General features: G+C 49.5%; 1 protein-coding gene across 1 annotated transcript in view; it reads right to left on the reverse strand.

Annotated features, from left to right (window-relative positions):
- Positions 1–23,951, reverse strand: part of Lrig1 (leucine rich repeats and immunoglobulin like domains 1) — a 101,542-nt gene that overhangs the window by 1,604 nt on the left and 75,987 nt on the right. The window contains exons 6-18 of the mRNA XM_036180401.1: positions 22,358–22,501; positions 20,841–20,984; positions 18,439–18,582; positions 16,080–16,160; positions 12,836–12,907; positions 11,966–12,037; positions 9,013–9,176; positions 5,213–5,533; positions 3,508–3,789; positions 2,581–3,000; positions 1,968–2,093; positions 1,202–1,348; positions 35–316 (exon numbers count right to left, since the gene is read on the reverse strand). Of these exons, the coding sequence (XP_036036294.1) occupies positions 35–316; positions 1,202–1,348; positions 1,968–2,093; positions 2,581–3,000; positions 3,508–3,789; positions 5,213–5,533; positions 9,013–9,176; positions 11,966–12,037; positions 12,836–12,907; positions 16,080–16,160; positions 18,439–18,582; positions 20,841–20,984; positions 22,358–22,501 (2,399 nt within the window). The remainder of the gene's footprint in view (positions 1–34; positions 317–1,201; positions 1,349–1,967; positions 2,094–2,580; positions 3,001–3,507; positions 3,790–5,212; positions 5,534–9,012; positions 9,177–11,965; positions 12,038–12,835; positions 12,908–16,079; positions 16,161–18,438; positions 18,583–20,840; positions 20,985–22,357; positions 22,502–23,951) is intronic.

The raw sequence follows: 23,951 nt of genomic DNA on the forward strand, positions 1-23,951 counted from the left end.
AACCCACGTGACGCGCCTCCAACACAATCCTTACCTTTCCCATCTGGGGATGCCGCCCTGTTCTTTAAAGACAGAACTATTCTGTCATGGTTACTCGGATACAGTGTTCCCCCAGAGTGGGTGGGAGGCCCATCAGCAGTCCCAGTATAAGGATGGTGTGGAGAATAGTCTTGATCATGCTGCCTGAGCTCTTGGCTGCTTGGTGCACCTGGCTGTCCACTCTCTCTGGACACAGGCTGGGGATGGAAGGCTTGTTCCTTGGGCTGACTGTCCATGTCAGAATTACAGTCACTGCATACAGCGGAGCCACTGTGTGCTGAATGAAGAGCAGAGCCAAAGGTCAACTGCACCCAGAGCCACTGAAGTCTCCAGCCCCTCCCAGAGGCACAACTGGAAGCTGAGTCCTGTTTACCACTGCCTCTGTAACCACCCTGTCCCTCCCGGGAATGTACACATGCAGAGTCCTGGTCTTTTGTGCTTAAGTGTCCTCATGAAATTGATTTACTTTCCCGTGATCAAAAGAAAATTTGAAATTCTAAAAGGGAAGATTTGCATTAAGCATCACATAGTGGTGGCAGATCTTATGAACAATTAGACATGAAGCCTCAAAGACTCCTGGTACCTGGTACCTGGCTCAGCAGGTAAAGTGCTTGGTTAGCATAAGGATCAGAGTTCAGGTCCCCAGCACAGTGTGGTGGCCCACCTGTCATGTAGGGCTTGGGAAGCAGAGGCTGGAAATCCTGGAGCAAGCTGGCTAGCTAGAATAACTGATGGGTGAACTCTGGGCTTAAGCGAGAGGCCCTGCTCAGTACATAAGGTAGAGAGTGAGTGAGGGACAGGTACCAACCTCTGGCCAATAGCAGGGCATGGTAGCCCATGCCCGTTATCCTAGCATCTCAGAAGGCTGAGGACAGCCTGGGCTATAAAGTGAAACCTTGTCTGAGTTAGACAAGACAGTCCAGGTGCAAGGATGCTTCCTCCATGGTTTGTGGGCCTTGCCTGTAAGTGGCTCACCAAATCACAGACTTACGTAAGAGACACAGGAGGCTGAAATCAAAGGAAGCCAGAGCTTCCAGTTTGTCTTCCGAATACCATTCAGAGAGCATCTGAGCTGGTGACGTGCTGCTCCTCTAATTTACTAAAGTCAACCCCGATTTCAGTGTCGAAAGCAATGGCTTTCTCTGAGCCAAGTGACTCCTACCTGCCGTATATGGAGCAGCTGCCCTGTCGGCTTTCTCCAGCACTTTCCACGGCTCTCTAGTGTGTCCAACACACAGCTTGGGCTGCCGGCATGTAATGCTGTGCACGTCGACCTCTGGGAATAGGCTCGAGTCTCTCAGACACACACCTGAAATGGAGCCCCTTACAATTTAGGAACTTCTTAGGTCTCTCCGCCTAATGGGCAGGCCACAGCTCTTTCGCAGCGCCCATCCTTTAGCATCCAACAGGGATTGGTTCCTATGCTCCTCGGAGATGCCCAACTCCAAGGATGATCAAGTCCTTTCTGTGAATGATGCTGTTTGCACAGAAAGTGTACACCTTCTCTGATAGGCCTTAAGTCGCCTCTACTCCTAGTACCCAGGAACAATGGAACCTCCACACATGGTCAGCATAGACACAGTGTTCCTTTCCTGAATATTTTCCACCTGTGGTTGACTGAACCACCACATATAAAGCACCAACAGTACTGCAAAGCCGGTTTGGGATCTGGAATGTCCTTTGCATCTTTTCTTCCTGGCAATCCCACCTTGACTAGGAGACATAGCACTAAGCCCAAGGCACGGACTTCTGGCAAACCAGATGTTAAAACCGCAGAACTGCTACACACCAGATCCAAAGCAAAACATCTGTCAGTCAAAGACCTGGTTCACCACATGTGACACAGGTGCCCACCCTACCTCAGTGAGGAGGTAAAGCTGTGTCCCCGACACAGCTGGATCAGACTGTTCCACTGTTCTGGAACTTACCATTGCTTTCCATGTGCCCACTGGCCTGATGACCACTCTCAGCCCTGACCACAATTTCCTGTCTGTCAGAAAGGGTTCCCTGAGAGGAGAGGTAGCTTGGAACATCTGGAGGCACGATGGTTTCATCTGCAAGGAAACACAATGATGAAATAACAGGGCTGCCACGATGACACAGCTACGTATTTGCAGTCACAAGGCCACACAACAGTGGTCTGAAAGCTCTGCTCATTAACCTCCCTTCCATCCTGTTATAAAAATCATGACAGTCAGACACCTGAGTCCACAAAGATGAGGGACCTAACAAAATCACAAGACTGTGGAGCTTGGGAACAATCTGATTCATGACAACAGGCAGGGCCCTGGTGCCTCTGAATCACCATGGAGACCAGAAACTGCAGGGCCCAGCAGGTGCTTGAATTTGAGAGTGTTCCCATTTCCTGTTATGTCCTTCAGCATTGGCTTTGGGCTCAAAGCCTCAACTCTACAGACAGAATCCTATTCCTAAGATTCTAGAAACCTAGGTTCCAGACAAAAGCTCAGGCCTGGCATCACCGTGCTGGACTGCAGCCCTCGCTACTTCCACTGCCTCTGAACGGCCTGCCACACTGCTGACCTGTGTTAGTGACGCTGTACTCCTCACTCTTCTTCCTGGTCTGATAGATGATGCACACCCACACCAGCGAGGTAAGGACGATGCTACAGACCACAGCAATGGTGAAGATGCCTATGGTGGTCCCATCCTTCCGGCAGCCAGGGGTGGGCAAAATGCTCAGCTGGCTATGCGCTCGCTCGGTGCCCAGGGGATTAGACATCTCACAGGTATACCGGCCTGCATCCTCTATTACCACATTCTGAACAACCAGCAGCTGGTTGCCTGGAGTGAAATGGTGCCGCTCGGTGAGGCTCAGTGGGCGACCGCCCTTAAGCCAGGTGATGCGCGGTGTGGGACTCCCAGTTGCTTTGCACTGGAGAGCCACCGTTTCTCCCACAGTTACCACACGGTCTTCCAAAGGCACTGCCAAGGATGGAGTTTCTGCAGGAAAGCAATGGAGATTGCACATTTATTCTATGAGTCTTCCTTGCTGGAGGCCTACTTGTTTTCCAGACAAGAGACAATCCCATATAGTACTGAAATGCCATCTGAGATCTTTTATTGGTGCTCCAAGCTTTTTAGAAGGCCAAATGTGACTAAATCCTTGTCATTCTAGGAACAACCTCAACGGAGCAAAGACCTAAAGCCTTACCCTTACCTTACACCAAACTGTCCTATTTTAGACCTGTATCACTACTCCTGACCAAGACCACACCCACTCATCCTCCTCGAATGGAGGGAATTCTTACTCAGACAAACAGACAGCTGAGTATTGTCCAGACTGAGTTCCTTGCTCACTGTCTTTTATGAGCCAGGACCATTTGCTTAAAAGCAGCCCTGAATTTCAAACTAAGTAGAGTCTACCACACTTATTCCAGAAAGCAGATACCTGGAATTCTTGGGTTTTACCACCATCCCACCCCACCACACACATTGGCAATAGCGAACCTAGGACAGTCAGGGTAGCGTTTGCTGAAATAGAGCCAGCCGAATTCTGGGCAGTACAGCTATAGACCCCCATGTCGTCAATTTTCACATCAGTGATGAAGAACACATCATCATCTGGCATGACATGCATACGTCGCTCACGAGCTGCAGGGAAATCAGTGCCTCCATCCTTTTGCCATGCAATCTGGGGGTTAGGATGGCCTGTGGCAGCACACTCGAGGCGGGCTGTGGTGCCAGTCCGGATGGCAATGTCGTAGGGAATTTTGGTGAATGACGGCAACACTGGGAAGAAAAAAAAAAATCAGGTAAAACTATATGGGATGGCTGCGTGAAAAAGCAAACTCCTGGCAAACATCTCCACTGTGTCCAGCCTCAGCTCATCACTACTCCAGCCTTTCCAGGGGTACCCAGCTTCTCCCCATCCCAGGCACAACACTGCACCCACTACACATAAAGCCTTCCTATTGCTGCAGGCTGGGGCTAACCACTCGAAGGTAAGGCTTCTGATGGAATGTTCTGCCTGAACCTCCATAATAGTCACTATCTAGGGTCCTCCAGAAGTTGAGGTCCGGGGCTGGCCTGCTTTAATTAGCTATCTTGAGAGAGCTGGGCAACAAGACATCTGCTGTTACAGAAAGCCTCATGTCTTCACCATGGAGGAACCAATGGGCTGGCTCACCTCTCTTGAGGAAACCCACTGTGGTTGGGGCCTGTAGGGGCCACATTATCAGCCACACCTAGGTCAAGATATGCAGTTTACTAGCTTCTGTAGCTTTAGTATCAATGCGGACACAGTAAGCAGTATCCAGACTTGATGCCCAAGCCACTGTGGTGGAGAGTCTTAACAGCCACCTCAGTGTCCAGGAAACACCCAGGCCTCTTTGAAGCAAGCCCCGGTGATCTGCCAACTGTGATAAAGACTGTTTCGGGGGCACTGGAGGATGGAGGCAGTGCTTTAGGCCACCCTTAAGCCAATTCATCAGCCTGGTTTGGAAGGCTTACCTAGTCAGGCTGTCCCTCATCTTTCAACATACCACATCAAACAGTAGTCCAAAAGACAGCCGCCCAATGGGCTGTGTCACAACCTCCCTGCACACTGGACCATCAAGCTAGGGACTCAACCCACACCTAATCTCCATAGCCTCTAGGGCAGTGGTTCTCAACCTATGGGTCTCGAACCATTTTGCAAACCTATCTTAAAAAATGTTTATGATTCATAACAGTAGCAAAACTACAGTTATAAAGTAGCAATGAACTTAATTGTATGGGTGAGGTCACCACAACATGAAGAACTGAGTTAAAGGGTCACACTTGTCTAGAGGGAGGGGGATCGGCACTTGTCCCAAGCTGCCTTGCTCCCAGATATACCATCTACTCTAAGGGCAGAAGCTTCCTCAGGATCCAGAGAAGCTGGAGTCTGGAAACCACATCTCTTGGTTTGTAGAAGACAATGAACAGAAAAAATACAAGGCTGAACTCCGCAATGTCACTTTACATAACTGGACTTTAAAAGTGACCCACCCCAAACCAGAAAGAACGATTCAATCTGTTGTCCCAGATCAACAACTTGGTCTGGGACAAACCTAAGGACTGGTGGAAAGAAATGCACCATAGCAGCTTGTGTCTCCTACACCAGCGACAGACAGACAGACAGACAATCAAGAGTGTCGCTTGTCCTGAAAAGCACAAGCTGTCCCTTCCCTACCGTTCACGGTGAGCCTGGCCTTATGTGAGTATGTGGAGCCGAAGTGGTTGGTGATGACACACTGGTAGCGGCCCTCGTGTCCAAATGTGACATGACGGAGGTGCAGGATAGTGGTGTACTCCATCACTTCGCCATCCTGCGCACGGACATGTGCAAAGTTCTCCATGTCTGCATTGGCCAGGACCTCATTGTCCTTCTTCCAGGCGAAGGTCATTGGGGAGCTGCTGCTGCTGGCTGCTGAGCACGTGAAACGGATGTCCTTGCCCACCACAGCCATGGTCGTCTCAGGCTGGGTGATGATCTGTGGCTTTGGAAAGTCATCTGGGGAGAGAATCAACCGTAAGGCACCCTGCTCTCTGTGTACACCGGCTGCCAGTTGAGCTAAGAAGGAACTGGGTCAGTTCTGGTCATGGTGCCAGCAGTTAGTTCCACCAGATACGGTGAGCGCTGTGCCATGGCTCTCAGGCCTCCCTGCCTCCTCGGTTAGAAATAAACCCATGACTCCTCAAGGCATCAAACCAGCCTAGCGTTTCCATTCGGCAACTCTGCCCACTTGGCTCGCTTTAAACAAAATCTCCAGGCCTGTCAGTCACACTTGCAGACCTAGTCCTCAAAGGACTGGGGTGCAACGCGCTCTGAGTGTCAGGACTCAAACACACACTACTCTTCACACAGGTAAAATACCACAAAAATGGCAAACATAATTTTTCCAGATTTGTGGAAAACCATGTGTTTAATAACAACCCATGGCTTTTTGATTCAAGAAGAAGGCCACACCTCAGTAAGGACAGTGAGAGTGCAGTGTTTTCATATATCCAGGTCTCATTCCATGTCCCCAGGTCGGGTCTGTGACAAACTTGAAACCCAGAAGCTAGCAACTAGCAAGGGCCAGCTCTATGAGAACTGTCACTGTCTGGAGCAACTGGGAACTCTGACCTTGCAGGAGTACACAGGGCAGAGAAACCTTATTGCTGAGCAACTGATGAACTGCCTGGTCCAGCACCACTGTTTAACCCACAGCTGTTCAGGTGACCACCCTAGCCCTTGGGCACCTGGTAAAGCAACTCTCAAAGGGAATCAGATGAAGAAGACACCAGTAATGGACAATGAAAACCTCCAACAGAGACCTGGGAATTTAGAAGGCCACATGGGTCTCTCAAGCTGTGCAAACACCCAGGGAAGGCTTGAAGGGTTTCTAATTTCTTTCCTGTGACTGGGCGATCCGCACAAACAGAAAATGATGGCAAAACCCAACACCTACAGGGATCCTAGAGAGGAGACAGGAGAGTCAGGAAGGATGTTTGTGTCCAGTTGTTAGCTAATCACTAAACTAACCAAGCAGAAACCCAAGGGTCTGTGCAGAGCACGCTTTACGGTCTGGGCCTAAACAAACAGGTAAGAAACAGCAGCAACCAGCCCAGAAGGACAGCAGGCCGAGAATCTGATCCTCACACTGCTCATATGGTGTGATTTTTTTGCTGTCCACTTTTCAACAACAAAGGTAGCAGCACATACACAGGTAAGAGAATGGCTGTTGGGAGATACTGACTGAAGAGTCCTAAGTGAGTACAAGTTAAGGAATTCTACACTGGGGCATAGCTCAGTGCTGGAATGCTTGCCTAGCATGCCTCAGGTCCTGAAGTCAAACCCAGCACTATCAAAACAGAAGAACTGAGAACTCAGTTACAACTTGCCAGAAGAAGCAAGCTAAACTTTGTACAGTCCTATTTATATCAGCTGCCCATAAGAAATTGATCTGAGATACAGCTGGACTGGTGCCTTCCAAGGACCTGGGAATAGACTTGGGACAGGGCAGCTTAATAGCATGGGGGTGGGGTTCTTTTAGAGGCAATAAAAATGTAAATGAGTATTAATACTGGCATTAATTTTGACTATCTAAAGCCATTTTAAGAAGGTAAAGTTTTACAGTATGTAAATTGCACTTCCTCTTAAAAGGTTTTATTCAGCTATAGTCCACCCATGTAAAATACACAATTCAGTGGGTTTTTTAGTATCTTCACAAACAGTTGTAATCACCACCATAATCAATCTGAAACATTTTTTATCACCTCAAACAGAGAAGACTGACCTTTTTAGCTTTTCTCCTTCTCCACTGCTCCCCAGCCCAAAGGAACTGCTCTTCCTAACTCTACAGAGTTCCCTTATTCTAGGCATTCCATGTGACTTCATTCACTTGGCTGATCATTGTCAAAGCCTATCCATGCTGTGAGACGGACTGACTGACCTGATGGCCCACTGGACAGCTACCCTGCCTACCGTCTCCTCATGGGTGTCTGGGTAGCTCCAGCTTGGGCTGTTATAAGGAAGAGTCTGCGAGCACTTGGTCAGAGCTGCTCCCATCCTTTTATATGTATGGCAAGGGTGGGCCCCGTAGCTCACAGTGTATGTTTACACAGTAACGTTCCTGTGTAGCACCAAAGGGCTGGACCTCTCCATCCTCATCTCTACTGGCTCTCACCTAACTTCATGCTAACTTCCTTGCATGGGTAAGGTGTCTGTTTCTGTTTCTTAGAAATAACACACAAGTGGGAGACACCAAGACGAGTTTGAACCTCTGATTTCCTATCAAGGATTCTCGTGATTCTCAAATTCTCATGGGTGGTTATAAGGGGCTTACTGTGATGCCACGTGCGGCACGGCCAGCAGCTAGGGATCCGGGATAGCCTGTCCTAAGTCCCGTGGGTACATGCAAACGGAAGACTGCCCTCCAGTAGACAGACGGAGGGAGCCACAGACTACTTAACTTCAGGAAGCCTAAACAAGTTAATGGTGGTGGACTCGATTAGCACTGGCCTTGTAAATGGGCCTGCTTTTCTGTGACTAGGGGGCCTCTGCACAACCCTGGATTCTACCCAGGGAGTCAAGCAAGTCAGCCCCGAGAAGTCAGCAAACCTGCTTTGTGAACTAATGTGGTGGGAAGTAGCGGATGAGTAGATCAAAGGACACGTGTCTCTCCTCCAGCAGGCATAATTAAAAAGAAAAGGGGTTGAACAAGTAGCCCCTGGGACACCCATGCTGCTAGACAGGGTCATAATGAGCACTGTCCAGGAAGAGATCCTGAAGCTCAGTGAGGCCAGAGGGAACCACTGACAAGAGGGTTTACACCCCACTCCTGCTCAGACCTCAAAAGACTTCACATTCTTGGAGTCCATTTCGTTGGCTAGCCTATGTGTGTGTTTCAGCTGTTCTGCATTTCTGTGCTCTTTGTAATTCCAATTGGATCCTAACCACCCCTGGTCAAAAAGATGGCGACAGCTATGTTCCAGCAGTCTGGAGGAAGAAAGCCTCTCACCAGTGCACATTTCAGTGATCTGGACACACAGCAAGAGTGTAAGTCAACATCGAGGCTGTTCTACAGTGGCTGTTCTCTGAGACCCGTTCTTCCTGTGTTTAACCTCTCATTCTTAGGGCTGGAAAGAAATCCACATTGAAACCCCATCCTCATTCATGTACTGTGTAAATTCACAGCCAAACCCAGGCACCAGGACCCTTCTGAGAAGACTACAACTATCTCCCTGCAACCAATCATTGAGATGGTAGCTGAACTTACTCCCTCCTAATTAAATACATGTACTCCAAGAACCACATAATGAGGCACCGTACAGTAAATACATGTGGTTTCCGTGGGAAATAAATTGCACCCAGCAGCTAATCTGTAACCATGGACTACATTAACTTGTGTCACAGGAGTGAGTCTCCCAATGACAAGTTCCTTCTGGCCTCTCTGCCCTTTATCTACCAAACAAACAAACAAAATCAAATCTCCAAGATAATCTTACCACACACAAAACTGTCAGGCAGCACTGAGAAAATGTTCTGGCCCTTCAGTGACTCTGGATGGGCACAGGTGGCTGTCACGAAGGTCTGGAGCATCCTGCCCACTAGCCACGGGGGTAGCCACTTGAGCTGGCAGTCACACAGGAAGCTCTCGCTGCTGATGTGGCTGAAAGAGAAAAGGAGACACTTAACATGTGTCCATTAAGGGAGTGCCCTCCCTTATACAAAGAGCAAAACACTGCCACCAATCAGCCTAGGAGTCAGGGCATCTGGCTATAAAGGGAATGTTCTTCCTCATGGCTTTCTCCAGTGACGAGGACCAGCTCATGCAACATGGTCAGACTCAAATGGAGTACAGCTTCTGATAGAGTCGGAAGGGTAGAACCCAGGATGCTGTGTGTCTAACAAGCCCCCAAGAGATACTCAGAATGTCTGTCCAAAGACCACACTTGGAACAGCAACACCTTGTGAGTTTACCCATGTCATAAGGGGTCAAAGCTCCTGTCGCCCTGGGGATGCCTTCTAATTAGTTGTGATCATGAATGCATCCCACATGGGAACTGCACTGCCCACCACTGGCTCTACACATTTCTGATAGCCTGCATGGAACTTCCAAACTGAAGCAGACTTTAAATTCTGCAACACATCCTAAGAAATCTTTTCCGACATGGCTGTTATCTTCTTATTTGGCAAAACTATAAATATGTAATTAACAAACCCAAGCCTCACCAGCACACCTTCCTCTTGCCTGTTTCCCATCACACCAGCACTACTGTGGAGGGCAGTGCTTTCGAGTTAACTGCTGTAGTCCAGCTGGCATGAGAATGCTCTGCTTTGGTTTTGTGAGGCTCCAACAAAAACAGAGAACACTTTCATCTTTCAGCAACTGAGGTTATACCTCCAAACAGAAATCAGAATGGCCATCTGGACAGACATTCCTTCTCCAAGAGTCACCCAGATAAGTCACCCAGAGTCTAGCTGCCTGGATCCTGAGAGATCTGGAGTCTTGAGTTTAAGAGTGACACTGGCCCACAGCCAAGGACAAGAAGAAAGTGCACGTGTGGGCTGCCCATCATGAACTGCCCGTGGTACACGGTGAGAAACGGGCGATTCCAAACATATCCTATTCTCACACCAACAGGTGAACTAGCTTTCTGTTTTCTCTCCCTCCTGATCTAATCAACAGTGACATTCCATATATATTATATATAAATATATAATAGTGTGGAGCTCGTCAACAGCACAGAGGGATGAACACAGCCCATGCTGACCACACAGAGTAAAGCCTCCTCCTTCCTCTTGTTTTCAGATTCCCACCTTCAGCCTCTCCAAATCACTTTAGGAAATAGTTTTCCAAAGACTCAACTAATTTCTCTCAAAGCATTCAAACAGGGATGCTTGTCCCTCTCAGACCATAGTATCAGTATGGGGTTTTACATTTTCATCTGAGGGGCAGGTTGTGTTCTGCGGCATCTCTGAGGGTTGTCCTGGTATGGGGCTACCGTGATAGCAGAAGGCCAGCAGCGCTACCCATGAGAGAGTGACTAAGTCATACAGCACACAAGGAAGCAAGTGTCAGAGGACTGAGCCCTGGGTAGTGGTGGGCTGGCTGTGTGAGGCCAGGGGGAGGACCAGAAGGGACTTCCCACTGTCAGAACTGCTGCTCATCAAGATACTTCTGTGTGGTAGAGCACAACAGATTGAAAGAGGCGGAGGGAACAGGGCAGTCCACTGCTAGAGACAGGACAGGGATGTATTTTCAGTTCATTTAAATTTCAGTCATAAGAACAAATTGGGGGAAATAAATCTCACATCAACCTTTGATCAGATGTATGTATGTATGTAGAAAGAATCAGGCTTTGTACTGCATTCAGTAGTATATCTACTGGGTTCAGCACAAGGTCTTTAGTGAAGCCCACCCCAGGAAAGAGGCCAGGCTAGATGCAGCAAAACATGGGCCCTAGAAATGGGATGGTCTTCCTAAATGATGAGGTTGAAGCTCAGAGAACAGGGAGTGACTGGAGCCAGACACCAACCATGGCATCCCACAGTTAGAGGTGAAGGCTGGGCTGGGTGGATGGTAGGACCACGAGCTGCCCCGGGCCCTACAGAGGGCAGTCTTTTCTTCTTCACTAAGGCAAAACTCCTCTGCCACCACCAACAGGCAGTATGTTCCGTGGCTCCAACCAGCCCCCATCTGCACTGGCTTACACTGTCCATTTTCATGATTCCAACTCAAAGTGTGTTTCTAATCTTGGCTTGTGGAAATTTACCCAAAGGCTGACAAAGGGCACAGAATAACCTGCTGTGATCTGATGGAGAAGAAAATGACCAAGCAAGTGAACCTCCTTCTCCAATCAGAGGACTGGGCCCAGGGCCAGCCATGGCTTGACAACATACAGCAGTCGATGGGAAACCAGGCAAGTGAGCAAGGCTGAGTCTCCAGAATTAGGCCATAGACACCTTGCTCACAGTCCAACAAACTCCTTCAGGAACCCTTCTCAAGTACAAAATCAAACCTGAAAGATGGAAACTGGTATACTTAAAAAGGTGATGATCCATTCAGAGAAGAGATTCTATCTTACATATCAGAACAGCGCTTAGTAGACCGGCCCGCAGGCCCACTGTTTCTGTTGTATGGATCTAGTGGCACACAGCTGCACCCATCTGTCTGTGTGTTATTACCATGTCTGCTGTAATAACATATCTGAGAGTCATGACCCAGCCCCTATGACCCCAAAAGTCCCAAATGCTTACTATGTCAGCATTTCAGAAAAAACCCTGCCACCCCTATCCAGAACTAAGCCCCACGAGGCATTTTTCTTTTAAAGATAACATCCATCTAATCTATAAATGATCAGAGCGATCACGTAAAGTGAGCACAATACAACTACAAGTCTTGCTTAGTCTCAGTCCCCCTCATGTCCATCAGGCCATGGATTCCCGGGTACTCACAGCTCTTTAAGATTCTTCATCTTTGCAAAGGCATCAAACTGGACAGACCTGATTGCATTCTCTCCAAGGTTCCTGAAAGAGAACACAATAATGGGTGCACAGGAACTGTGGGTACCTGTCAACTGTGGCCAAGTGAGGACACTCAGGGATCTTGCAGGCCAGCCCTGGTTTACAGATGACCCACAGGAGCTACCCACATCTATGTGCCAGATCCATTGGGAATGGTTCTCAGTTCTCGTGTTAATGCAAGCACAAAGAATGACTTGGGGACCAAGCCAACCATAAGAGCTAGCTTGAAGCTAGGTAGAAATCAGAGAGAGAGAAAAAAAATTACCCAGCAGAACAAAGGCTAACCTTGATTCAAAGAAGACTAAAACTAAGAGTCAGGCACTAGAGGCATCCACTCCCAACAACAGTATAAACCTCTCAGGACTGGAGCTGCCTACTTTGTCCCAAGGTCCCTTAGGCAAGCATCCCAGCAGAAAAGCTCCTAGCATGTGCTAGGCTTAGCTGCTAAAAGGGAGGGTGTTGCCTGGCTTTGCCAGGAGAAAGTATCTTTATGTAAGTAACAATAGCTCAGGGACTCTTCAAGGAGTCTGATACAGGGTGATGTAGTCCAGCAGGTGGGAGGAAGGTTCAAATACCAATTGAGTTAATTAGGAGCACACCAGGCGACTACACGCTCTGTGAGTGTTCCTGGCATAGGCAAAATAAAGGCCGAAGTTGAAGCTTATAATGAGAAGGAAGCAGATGGTGTTTCCAAACAGCCTGTTTCTCGGTTTACAAAGAAGTGATTAAATTGCTAGCAGACTTTTCCAGCAGCCATGTTTAGCAGGCCTGTGGGGCAGCAGGGTCTGGCAGGATACTTACAGGTGTTCCAGGCCTTCCAGCCCTGAGAATGCTCTCTTAGCCACAGATTTGATCTTGTTTCCAAACAGAGTTCTGTAGTTTCCAAACATCCAGGCCCAGGGTAGACAGGAGGAGGGACCAAAGAGCATAGGACAAAGAAAACAAAGTGTCAGGACAGTGTCTGACAAGTGTCTAGAGAGGTGGGTGCGGTGCTGACCTGGAGGGGGCTACACGGCTGCAGTACACAGGCCATCCCCACTCCGAAATGAAATACCTCTGGCTTTATTACAATTCCATGCTGACAACAGGCTGGAATTGCATATTCCACTCAGTCTCACGAGAGCCCTGTAGTGTCAAGTGAAAATCACCATAGCCATGCCATGTTGTCTGGCCTAGGACCACCCAGGGAGGTAGGAGGTTTGTCAGGGCGGCAGCCTTGCAGGAAAACCAGGCTGGTTACTGTTTTAGTGAGAGAAGGAGAGTCAGAAGGCAGTGTGAACTGGTACTAAAGTCTGCCATCCACCTCCATGCACTGCATTGTGGGCATAAAGGGTCACAAACGACCAGAAGAGAACAGGATGGTGGGTATCCCTCCATACAGCTTCATAGCTCTTTGTGTCTGTCATACACTATGGTGGCCAGGACGCAGCTGTCATGGTCCTTATCCTTAGGGCCTGGAGAAGAGGGCCTATACTCCGGCTTCTTGAGCAAGAGCCCAGAATTTCTATGTAGTAGACCATAAGTTCATTAAATCCCAGGTAGCTGAGGTGTCACAGTCAGCTTTCCAGGTAACTAAAGTCTGTACCCTTAGGCTTTTGAGCACGGGACAGGACTTTGGCAGTTCTAATACTGGCCTCAGCAGTGAATATTCAGTTTAATATACACAGAGTGTTCCGGTTCTGGGTACTGAGCACAGAGCTCCCACCAGAGGGAGAGACCCTAGAGTGCACCAGACAATTACATACAAAGTTCCTTCTTTATTATTGAGGACTCTGATGAGAGCATCTCTCAGGACAGCCCGAAGTAATGCTTGTCATCAGCCCTGCCCCTCAATTTTAATGTCTTCCAGAATTTTCTAGCAGTCATCTTTGAGCAGGCTAGATGCTTGGGAAATGTCAAAATCCACAAGGCTGAGCAGAAGTGTTTAAAGTGGACAGAGGAGAAAGGCCCTGGACAAGGCTAGTCTGGCTCCACTCTTGCCAAGAGAGCAGTATTTCTTGGTGAGGATCCCAGCAAGAACCAGGGATATGATCTGGGCTGGAGGCTGGCCATCCTCCACCTATGGAAGACAGAGGTCACAGGGAGGACCAGCCTGCTGCTGGAAGCTAATGAAAGTGACGGGATACTTGCAAAGCCCAAGTTGCACCATGGCCTAGCCATCACCCACCACGTGGCTTACATCCCAGAACAGTGCAAGGAACACAGACAGAGGTGCCGGTTCCACCTGCTCCCAAGGGTTCCAAACCACACCAAGAGGCTTCTTTAGAAACAGATTCTTGCCCCCCCCCCCCGGGGGGGGGTAGCAGTCAATTCAGCCTTTAGGCAAAGCCTACTGTTTCCAGCCTTTGTAAGGTGAAGGAAGGGCAGACAGGCCAATGACCTCTCCACCTTCTCTTCTCTCAGGGGCAGTCTGTGTAGACACAAAACAATCTCACCCTGAAAATGCTTCCACAACTCGAAATCTGAAATTCTTACTTTAAATATACCAAATGCCCAGAAACCTGGTGGTCGTGTTCACTTTGGTTCCTCAGCCACAAAACTAGCAACAATTAAGAGCTCATGGGACACTGAACCCCAAGTGTGTCTGCGAGACTGCCAATGACTGCATTTACTCAGATCCCCAAAGCCAGGGCACCATGTGCTCCAGGTCCCAGTAAAAACAAACTGAGCTGTTTAGTGAAGTCTCCCATAAACTAGATCTAGGGAAAGGCTGTGCTTTATTTCATCCGCTAAATATTAGTCACACTGACCTCTTACAGTGAGGGCAGCTGTTGGTTCTAATGGCGACAACAGCAATAAAACAAATTCTCGATTACACAGCGCCAATCACTCTGCTGATAGGCTGAGACCTCTCTCAGCAGATACCTGGGGGTAATGTGGGGTGTGGCTCTCAAGCTAGCAGTTACTGATGGCTCCCTGGGCTGGATGGTGCTCCAGGGAAGAGGTGGTTAGCCTGACCCCCCTAGTAAGGACTCAGATCCGACAGTGACCTCAGATATCACTTCTTAAACCCTCTTACACATCTGGCCAGCCCAGCCAAAGGCTCCCAAAGGCCAGGACACTGCTGGCTAAAGCAACCACAAAGGCACCACAGTGTGTGCAGGGTGGGGGAACATGTACTCATGTTCTCAGAAGGAGCCATGGCATGGACAAACCTTCCTCCCAACAGGGAGCGCCCATCCAGGCAGGAGGCCCCACTTCTCTACACCCCACATATTTCCCTTCATGTGCACCCTCCATAGAACCCCCCTTCCCTCCTGAGCAGTGCCAGGGCGGAGCTGGAGGTGAGAGTGTGGCACTGTACTGCTTCTACACATCACTCAGGTTCTAATTAGGTACTTCCTCTATGAGGTCCAGAAACGCTCCCTCCCTCACAAGCTGGCTGTGGGCAGGCCCCCAGCAGCAGAACTCCAGAGCCATTCTGAAACTTGGGCAAGAGAGTGAGTATACCAGTTCCACAGCCAGGTGCACAAACTTGAACCTGCCACCTACAAGGTCTGGGGTCAGTCCCTTCACGTGACTCACCTGACCTCTAAAGGTGGTCATAGAGCCCGTCCTCATGAGGTCACCAGGAACCTCACACAGACATGAGCCTATGGCAGCAACTGGCAAATTCTAGGAGGGCAGGGCAAAGACTCCCAAGATTGAGTTCAAATTCAAATAATGGCTGCTTTACTAGAGATCACAATCAACAGCAAAATACCAACAAGAGCCTCGAAACTATCAAGTGACTCAGAGACATTTCACACATTTTCTAGAAACTGAGGAAGGCAGCCACACCCTTCTGTGCAAAGGACAAAACATGTAGTGTTTTTGGACGGGCTGTGAAGGCCCAAGACCAGCAGCCTAAGGACCACCACACAGGACAGCACAAAGACTGAGGAGAGCAGCCTGGAAGCACTATGGAGCCCTCACACCAGTCCTCAGCCTCTTCTCAGCACACAGCAGAAGGCCTCCTGCTGGCCTTTGTGGGCCCACAGAGACCCAAGGAAGCTGCAAGAGTGCAGCCCAGAGCTTACAGAATTGCACACTCAGAAATACTCACAGTTTGCTGAGGTTGTCAAGCCCCATGAAGGCACCACTGGTATCTTCGATTGTACCTGAGATCTCATTATGGTCCAGGTCCCTGAGAAGAAGACAAAGACAAGTTCACCCTCCCTCTTGAGCTCTGGCTTCATTCTGCTCTGTGGAGGGAGACCAGCCCCATGCTGAGGCCTTCACCAGGAGGCCCAAAGCATCTAGTGTACCCCAGAGGGCACGGCATTATGTACTGCCCCAGAAGTGTGGCTGGAGAAAATCCCTTTGCACACTCTGCAGTGTGACCTTGCTTCTGCTCCCAGTGAAGCCAGCATACCCATCAAATACTCTGGATGGCTCCAGGGTGGGAAACAGCAGAGAGTACACCAGAAGAAGCCAGGTGAGTCCCCCACTTCCACAAAGCAGACCTCTGGCCCAAATGACTCCTGCCTTCTCTTGTATTAACCACAGTTCTCTCTCTGGGCTCAACCAGGACACTGAAAGGTATGTGGAAGAAAGGGACGGCAATGATGGGGCTCTCTCTGCCCTGGTGTTCCTTCAGGCTGGCCTCTGAGTCTGGGACCAGCACCCTGCTCCTCATGAGGCCTATCAGCACCAGACTCTGAGCCAGAGCAGACATCTGCGTGCTGAGTCAGTCTTGTGGCCCACTTGCCAGGCCAGGAAAAATAAAGCCAACTCCTCAGCCCCAGACTGCCTGGACAAGGTTAGTACTTCAGCTTCCTCTCTGAGCTTCCAAGAACGGGCCACAGTGCCCAGCAGCATACCACACCTGGCAGCCAGCCCCTACTCTCCTCACACTTTGTTCTTCCCAGATCTTCACAGGGCCATGGTCTCTGCACATCCCTTTCCAGAATCCCTGCAGATATGACTAAGAACAGAGAGGGATGCAGCTCCTGGCTCTGGGAACAAGCTGGAAAGTCACCGCCAGTTGGGAGTGGAGCTGGGATATAAGTGCAAGATGCTTGCTGTGACCTTCACTTTCCAGCATGAAGCTACGAGAACATGCTGCTGGAAGGGACCTCCCCTCTCCTGGTCATCTTTAGATGATGTACAGCAGAGGTCCAGGCTGTGATTTGTGTGCCTGTCTTCCTGCTCTGGGCTTTGCCTACCAAAGTCTTTCTCTCTTTCAGGCCGGCTCAGCCTGAATGTTTCTGGCCTTTCTGTTCAGGCCTCTCAAGGGCTCGCAGACTGACCTCAGCTTGAATGGCTGGGCACTAGCTCTTTCACACTCACCAGCAGTGACTCACTCCTAAAGCCCACTCTGCCAGGTGTGAGTGTAGAGGCCTTCCTCCAGGCACATGACAGGTGTACCCCCCCAGCAGAGGACCATGTTGGAGAAGGCGGCAGCTGAAGCTGCTCCTTCTGTCTGTTGAGAACCCTATGCCCTTCTGGGAGTTTTAGGCTCAGGGCTGCTAGGAATCTGCCTAATGTTTATCACTGAAAAGTTCTATGAAAAGTCCCAGAAAAGCACCCTCAGCAACTTCTAGCAGCCTCACCCAACTGGACACTTTAAAGGACATGACATTCTCACTTCCTCTTTGTTACATCACTCCCTAATGAGGCTCAAGCAAGGACACAGACCTCATTTCCCTCTCTTGTGGATACCAGATCCACTGAGAGCTTCAAGTAGCAGGAAAGTGACCATGACACTGACTTGGAGGAAAACAAAACAAAACACCTAGGATCTAAACACAGAAGTCAGAGCTGGGAGTGTGGCTTAGTGGAAGAGAGCACACTTATCATTCCCAAGGCCCCGGGTTTGAGCTACAGCAACATGAGAAAAAATCCTCCAAATTTACAGCCAGGCCCAGAGGCTTACACACCTGTAATCCTAGTGCTTGAGATGGGAAGACAGCCACAAGTTCAAGTTCAGCCTCCATTATAGGAGCTTGAGACTAGCCTGGGCTACAGAGACCCTGCCCTAAAAAGCCAATGAACAAAACCACCACCCTCCCTGCTCAGAAAGAAAAATCCATGAGAAGTCACAGGCAGAAAAGTGGAGAATAAACACACAGCACTGTCTAGCTGCTGCTGCTGCTGCTGCTGCAGGCACCCTGTGCAGGCATGCTTTTCCAGACCTCCCTGTCCTGCCTCATGTACTGAGAATGACTGACAACAACGGCTTTTCAAGAGTTCTCATCCCTCTCTCGGCACCACCCTGGGAAAGAAAAGATTGTTCTGCTCAATGATTATTTTTTTGTCAATGATATAAAAGTTCGAGTCCAGCTTCCCATAGCAGGCCAGCTTTGGGTCCGGTTCTGACTAGCAGCCAGCAAGAGGGGACTCTCAATAAAGCAGGCACTTTGCAGTCTGCTCTCCCACCGGGGTACCCTTCATTCTGTCACCCTCAAAAGCAAAATCCTTACAAGACCCGTAGACTCTTGAGTCCCTTGAAGGCGCCTTCAGCGATATGGCTGATGGCGTTGTGGCTGAGGCGCAGGATACTGAGGCTGCTCAACTCGGCCAGGCTCTCCTCATCCAGCCTCGTGAGGTTGTTGAAGGACAGAATCCTGAGGAAGAGAAGAGGAAGACAAATGTCACCACTGAGCTAAATGGATGCCCTCTTCTCTCGAGCAGTCATGCCATGACTGGCCTGACCTCACCAGGAAGAGGCTACTTAAGCATGTCTTCAGGAACCCTGAGTAAAAGTGGCCATACAGAAAGAAACCCATCAGGTCAACACTCATCTAGTCTGATAACGAAATGATTATGCAGGTCATGAAACCAGTGCCACAAAACTGAGGACTACTGCTTATACACACTGTAGACACCTGTCATACAACCCAGACCTCTAGGCTCCAGGCCCCTCCATTGCTGGTCTTGGTTCAGGCAATGAAAGACCCCTCTCGGCAGAGACTGACACAGTAAACAGAATCTGGAAGGGCTCTACACTGAGCAAGGAAGCCACAGCTACACTCCCTGTATCGGCCAGCAGAGGGCACCACGAGCCACTGCCTGGGACAGCCAAACCAAGGACCTCCCATCTTAGCAGGGTGACACAGAAGGCCTGGGTTGTGAAGACTACACCCATCAACAGGGATCATGCCTCAAAGCATACACTTTGCCTCTCTGTCAGAATCCAGCTCTTCCCGGCACTACTGCACAACACTGGGTTGGTTATGTGACATATTAGTTATCTACAGTTAGAAAGTTACACCTGGACTGGTTCAGAAAGAAGCAAACTGAATTAACTGAAGGAAGGTTAATGTGGCTTTAAAGGTGGCAGTGAACACTATTCTGTCCCTCTTAGAGAACTAAGTCATAGTGTCTATCAGTTGCAAAGACTAGCAGGAGACCCAAATTACATCCTCACCTGCAATTAAAGCACTGAGCTTAAAGGAAGGGCAAGAACTTGCTGGAAAGCAATCTTTCACCTGGCTGAGGCTTTCTAATATGGAGCAAATTGCTAGGACTAGTCCAGTACACTCCAGAGATTCTTCCCTTTCTCTAAAGGGCACAAGAGAGTGTCATACTGCCAGGCAGAAACAGGAGGGAACTCAAGGGTCTGCCTAGTTTACCTTTCCATGTTGCCTCAACTCTAGGGGCTCAAACACTTTCTGGTGTATTCCAGGACTGTCCTTGCTTGGGAACTAGACTGACTACCTATAAGGCCCCTCCCTCCCCTACGACTCCTAGCCCCCAACAGAAAACCACAAATCAAGGGCTGGTCAATGGCACTCAGTACCATGGGCAGTGGTTAACAGCAGCTTCTGGAGGTAGCAAGAAGCTAAACCCAAAGAATGAACACTAGCTCTAAGTGTAATGAATACAAAGTAAGGAGCGGGACTATGTGGAGGTATAGAGAGACATATACACTGAGGGCCATAGGTAGCATCCAGAGTAGAGATGACCAGAGGAAAACACAGGCTGTGAGTCAGCATCAGGCTGAAGTGTCTCTAAGGATGCCTAGTGAAGTCAAAACACACAAGAGAGGCTGAGCAAGGTGTGGCGTTCCTACCAATCATTTGCTTTGGTGGATCCATCTTTTCCTGTAGCCAAGCCTAGCCAAATAAAATTGATGGATGGATGGATGGATGGATGGATGGATGGATGGATGGATGGATGGAGCAAGCAAGCGAGCAAGCAAGCAAGCAAACCAACCTCTGGACCTCCCCCAAATAAACCTCCTGGCATCTATTAAATAGGAAGAACGACTAGACAGAGGGCAGGAACAAAGGGGCACATGATGTCTGCTGAGTCCTGGGCTCTGGCACTACAGTGTGTCTTCTGTGAAGGGATGCCTAGGCCACACGCCCCCCATCAGGGGAGTCTGTCACTACTATTCTCAGGAGCAAGGGTACAACCTGGAAACCCTGTCCCGGAACCTCCCCAAGGACCTAAGGGACGCTGCATCTCCACACATCCACCATCAGGCACTAGGACACAGATGGGGCAGGAATGAACCCAGTGTCCTGAGAAATTGTCTGAGGAAAGGATGGTGGAGATCCCCCACTGTCAGCATGTCACCATCTTTCTGTGTTGCTGTCCTACACTAATGGGACTTTTTCACTCAAGAAATACACATGAAGTACTGGTGCTGTGATGACACCTAGGCCTCAGTTCTCTGGCACATCCTCTCCTTCGCTGCTGACTCCAAGCCTAAGGCCTGGGGGCAGTGGTTCCGCATGGGTCTTTCTTCCTGAACAGATCACCTGCCTCTGGGTTGCCTCCTCATCAGGACCCTGTGGGTGAGTCGGGCCAGTGGTTCCTAGATACTTCACCGGGTACTATGAGTGACCGCTGCCCTAGACCGCTGCCCTGGACTTACAGCTCATGCAGCTTCTGACAGAAGCTCCAGCCATCGCGCTGAATTCGAGAGATGGAGTTGTTGCTGAGGTGCAGCTGATGCAGGGCCGTGAGGCCATAGAGGGAGCCACTGTTCACTTCCACCAGGCTGTTGTACTCCAGGTGCCTGCAGAGGGGTTCACAGGATGAAGAGACTGCCATTCCCTTGTCACACAGACAGCAAGCAGGAGGCCAGCCCATATCAGATGTGGTCATTAGCACATTAACAGAATGGAGAAGTATGTCCATTTTGTTTGGTATTAGAGAGGAAGTTTAAGCAAATGGAATTTGCTTTGGTCCATCTGACTTTCTCCCACTGTTCAAATCATGAGTGCTTAGTATATTAAAAACAAACAAACAAACAAACATAAAACTAAGAAACATTACCACTCCTTATTTGCAGATTTAACATAAAAACCAAATGGTGGGTAACCAGTTTTCTTCTGAGAACTCTGATCTCAGCAAGTGACCATTTTGGTTTCAGATTCCAAAATGAACATAGGAAACTGACATCCAGTTAATGAGAAGTGGAAAGTGTGAACAGCAGGAAGCGGAGCAGCAGGCTCCTCCTGTTCGTGCCATACAAAGTGAGTGTGTGGGAAGGGGCAGGCCGTGGAAGATGCTTCTGAGGAAGAGAACGGGCAACACACTGGTGGCTGGGGGCCCAGGCTTCCGGCCTTGGTTTCAGCTACAAAGATAATAGCAGATGTACAGGCTGTGATGTAATCTGCCCGGGAAGCAGGGAGTAAGGGAGTTGGCCAGCTGAACCACTGACAGACACAGGTAAAGACAGTGGTACAGTTGTGTTAACCTGGAAGGAGCCACTGGCAAACCTGAGAACCAGAGAACCAAAGGCAGAGAGGGTGACCACCTTCGGGACATGACAGCACCTTTACTGCCTGGCTGTGCAGATTCAAACAATTGCAGAGACTTAAAATCAGAAGATCAGGAATTGCTTCTCTGCTATTCTCTTTCATTATTCTGGCAGCAGACAGCTCTGCTGCTGCACACATGTGGCTGGAAACTCCCCTGATAAAAGCTGCACATCTGCACTCCGTGTCTTGATTAGCTCACAAGACAGGAATAAATCTCCCAAGATGAACTATACATTTTGGCCCACCTGCACATCAAGAAAGACCATCGACCCAGCGTGAGGAAGGAAAGGACTTGCTAAAAGTGTGTGAGTGGAGAGGATGTGGGGAGGGAATCACTCTGGAGTCTTAGGTTCGTGGAGGAAGTGGGGGTGGAGAGCAGGCCCACAGACTGGAGCAGTCCATCTCCTTCCGCTCCTTAGCTGACCATGTGTATACTAGAACCTTCTCTCATCTTGCAGGAAAAACAACCCGAGCTTTAGTCCATCATGCAGAAGAAGGCCCAAAGAGCAGGGGACTAGGTCCAGGGAGCCACTACACCCAGCAGAATGAATGTGTGAGTGCATACATGCTCCAAAGAGCCCATGCTCATGTCCTCCCAGAGCCCAGAAGGGATGCCCGCACTTACAGCACATGCATCTTAGACAGCCCCCAGAAGGCACCATCTGTCAGCTTGCTGATGTTGTTCCGTTGAAGCTTCAGCACCTCCAAGCTATCGAGCCCCTGGAACGTGAGACCCTCAATCAGCCGAATCCGATTCCGATTCAGGTCCCTATGGAGACGAAGCCGTCAGATCAGAACCCCCCATGTGCACGTCTAGCTGCACCATTCCAGAAGTTCAAGCAGGTTTTTGAGTCAACGTGGAAACTATGGAGGAAGAGTCTTAGGGGAACCAAGGGCACACCTCAGCTGGTACACTGACACTGTCAACAGCATGGGTGATGCGGTACAAGTAGTACACTGCATAGCTCCCTCCGTGCTGGCCCTGGTACCGTGGGAGCATAAGCACCCACATATCTTCCCTGAAAACAGTCATCATTCATGATTTTACAGCAGGCCCTCGGCATGTATTCAGGAGGTACGTTCCTTAGCTGAAGTTCTCAGCAACCGAAATCCACACCAGATGCTTTGACCAAGAAAATCCTAACTACTGGGTATCACAGAGCAGCAAACCTTCCACTCGGGCATCTGACAGAGGGCCCTACAGTGCAAAGAAGTGACTGCTCGTGGAGACGTGGGGGACGGGAGCACACACACTCCTGGTCCCTAGTCCTAGCAGAACGGTCTTAGTTGACAAGAGAGAGCAGGACTCTAGGTCAGCTGGACCCCATCAGCAACCCTGGGGAAGGTGGGAGAGGAGAGCACAGCACTAACTGGGAAGCCCTGGTTTTCCCCAGGTATTTCTGCAGTGTCTCATGACCCTGCTTCACACACAGCGTCTTCAGCTTTTTAGACGGAAAAGAGCAAAGCGGCAAAGCTCCGGCACCCATGGGGGTGGGGCACAGAGCGTGAGGACAGGACACGCTCCACCTCGTGCCAGCCTGACCTGCAACTGCTCCGTTCTGTTTAAACCACATTTTGAATTTTAGCTCATTTTCCTGAAATACACTCTTCTGCTAAAAGGAAGACACAGGAAAACAAACAAGCTGAAAAGGCGTTCACTGGCTGGGAAGTTTTGGTTAATGTCAGTTTTTTAGCAACCTTTTGCTATTTATGATATCTAGAGACACACAAATACATGCTTTTATACAAAAACAAACCAGTTAACCTTCTAAAACTTAGGAAACGAAGAGGGGGCTGCCTCTGCTCAGGTTAGCTTCATACCAAACAATTGAAGAAGGCAGAGATAACTTCGTGTCCAAGGTACAGACCCTCACTAAAACCTGAGCTAAGACTGGAACTGAGGTGGGAATGGTGGTGCACGCCTGAAATCCTAGCACTTGGGAGGCTGAGGCAGGAGGATCTGGAGTTCAGAGAGCAAAAGCCATCAGCAAGAGTCAGGGACTGTATTTCAGAAGCTCAGTGTCAGTGAGGACAAGCATGCATGCAGGCGTGTGGGTCTTTTCCGAGGCCATCTGAGGGAGCCTGCTGACACCAGACCAACTCCTAATTTGCTTTTATTAGGTGCTGCAGTAGGGTCATAAATGATAGTTTATGTAGAGCTTTACCAAGGGGGAGGGGGGAAGGAGTGGCGATTAGTACAGAGTCCTCGGGGAAATTTG

Source organism: Onychomys torridus, chromosome 3 (assembly GCF_903995425.1).
Source record: "Onychomys torridus chromosome 3, mOncTor1.1, whole genome shotgun sequence".
In the NCBI taxonomy this organism is placed as follows: domain Eukaryota; kingdom Metazoa; phylum Chordata; class Mammalia; order Rodentia; family Cricetidae; genus Onychomys; species Onychomys torridus.